Source organism: Nematolebias whitei, chromosome 18 (assembly GCF_014905685.2).
Source record: "Nematolebias whitei isolate Nwh7 chromosome 18, NemWhi1, whole genome shotgun sequence".
Lineage (NCBI taxonomy): Eukaryota > Metazoa > Chordata > Actinopteri > Cyprinodontiformes > Rivulidae > Nematolebias > Nematolebias whitei.
In genome coordinates, this window is record NC_056515.1 from 20838947 (window position 1) to 20840879 (window position 1933).

General features: G+C 38.7%; 1 protein-coding gene across 1 annotated transcript in view; it reads right to left on the minus strand.

Annotated features, from left to right (window-relative positions):
- The window catches only part of LOC119424949 (hyaluronan and proteoglycan link protein 1), an 8904-nt gene extending 8625 nt beyond the window's left edge, over positions 1-279 (minus strand). Inside the window, exon 1 of the mRNA XM_037692470.1 lies at positions 174-279. Within this exon, the coding sequence (XP_037548398.1) occupies positions 174-279 (106 nt within the window). The remainder of the gene's footprint in view (positions 1-173) is intronic.
- Between the last annotated feature and the right edge of the window lie 1654 nt (positions 280-1933).

The window sequence follows — 1933 nt, forward strand, 5'->3', positions numbered from 1 at the left end:
TGCCATATTTAGCAGTTATCTTCACAGCGGCAGAGCGTGCTGATAAATTAAGAAGATGAACAGAGCTGCAGAGCGTGCCATGAACCAAACACAGTGTAGGATGCTGTGATTCTTTAAGACACTTTTCAAAGTTTTCCCTGATTCAGTGAAACACAAAGACACAGCTTACTTACCTAAGACATAAATGGTTCTTGAGTGCTCCAGGTTAGGGTAAAGACTGTTTAAGCTGGATTGTGCAACACTGAGGGAGACCAAAGCGCAGATCAGCACAGGAATCATCTTCACTCGAGACACTGGGGGGTCTGATCACTGCAGAAACACACAGATACATTACATATATTATTATTTATCTATCTCTATGATGATGCACAGGAAAGTTTTCCTCTAGTTATATCACATACGTAAGTACAAATTAAAAAACTCGTACTAGCGTGGTCTAAATGCAGCTTTTTGATAGCGTGTTTCCATCTGCAGTGCTGGCTCTCCCCCCCCTGTAAGCTCTGTTACCACTTACAGGAGTACAAGACACTCTGTCTGCACATATCAAAGCTGAGTAAAAGTCTCGGCACATCACTGCAGATCATCCTCAAAGCACAAATTGGACACATCACCAGAAGCCTCAGCCTACAGAGTGACACAACACACAGGCTGGAAACAAGAACAGTGTACGTACTGTGCAGGGATCTCCTTCCATCCAGTGATAAGAAGCAGCACCAGCAGCCTGCAAGCAGGGACAGACTGCCACAGCGCAGCGTCAACCCCTTACAGCTGACTTCTCTCAGTCTCACACTCGCACATGCTTGGACTTCTGCCTTTCTGCCTGAGTGTTCTCGTAAAGATAACCTAGAGTCCATCTCTTCACTTTAATTTGAGCCTGAACCCAAATAAATAAATAACTGAATGCTTTAGAAGCCCCTTTGGAAGTCGATTTCTAAGCGAAGTAAGGACAAGAGCTAATAAGCTAAAACTTTATTTTTGTTTGTTGTTGTTGTACTCTAGAAACAAACACCTGTTTAGCTTTTTGTCTTTTTTCTCGTGATACATTCATGACTGTGGACATGCGTGACTCGTTACAACTTCACTTTGATCAGCTTTAGAGTTGCACGTTCAGACAAGTTTGTCTGAAACTAAACAACAGCCCAGAACAGAAACACACCAAACAGCTAGTGCAGCACATCTTTAACACAGAAACATTAAACATCTACTATTTTATTGTTGTTATTATTATTGTATTATAAACAACATAAGCATCATGACTAACCATTGTTCTGACATGCTTACAAATTGCACCTGTCATGTTACATGTATCTATAAGTGACACAACAGACATTCTGTTAAGGATTCAAGGTTCTTTATTTGTCATTCCACCACATGTGGTACATGTGGTGGAATGAAATACAGGGTCCCAGTTACATCCAATAAAAGTATAAAATGTAAAACGAAAACAGTAATAAGATTTAAGATATAAACTAAGAAAAACGTTAACTAAAAATACGCTAAGAACTAGTAGTATGAAAACAATACCCTGAACGACAGCACGGATGGACACGAGGAAAATAAATCACTTGTACCAAAATTTTTATGTAAAGTTTCTTGCACACTAGGTTTAAATTTTCCATCAATACTTTAACATGTACAGAAATAGTATCGTAATTATATCAGCAAGTTTAAACGGTTTTATTTGTTGAATCAGTGAAATGTGCTAAGAGGCGGTGTTTACATTCATTGTATTGTGTTGTATTGTATTTAAGTGTATTTTAAGTTATTAGTCGAGTTTGCTAACACTTGAACCGCACGTTCAAAAAGCAAACCCCGCCCTTTGGCACATTTCACTGATTCAACAACAAAAAAACATCTAAACTTGCTGATATAATTACACAGACTCTCTCACTGATACATTTTCATCTTTAAGTTACTTCTTGGTCTTTTGCCT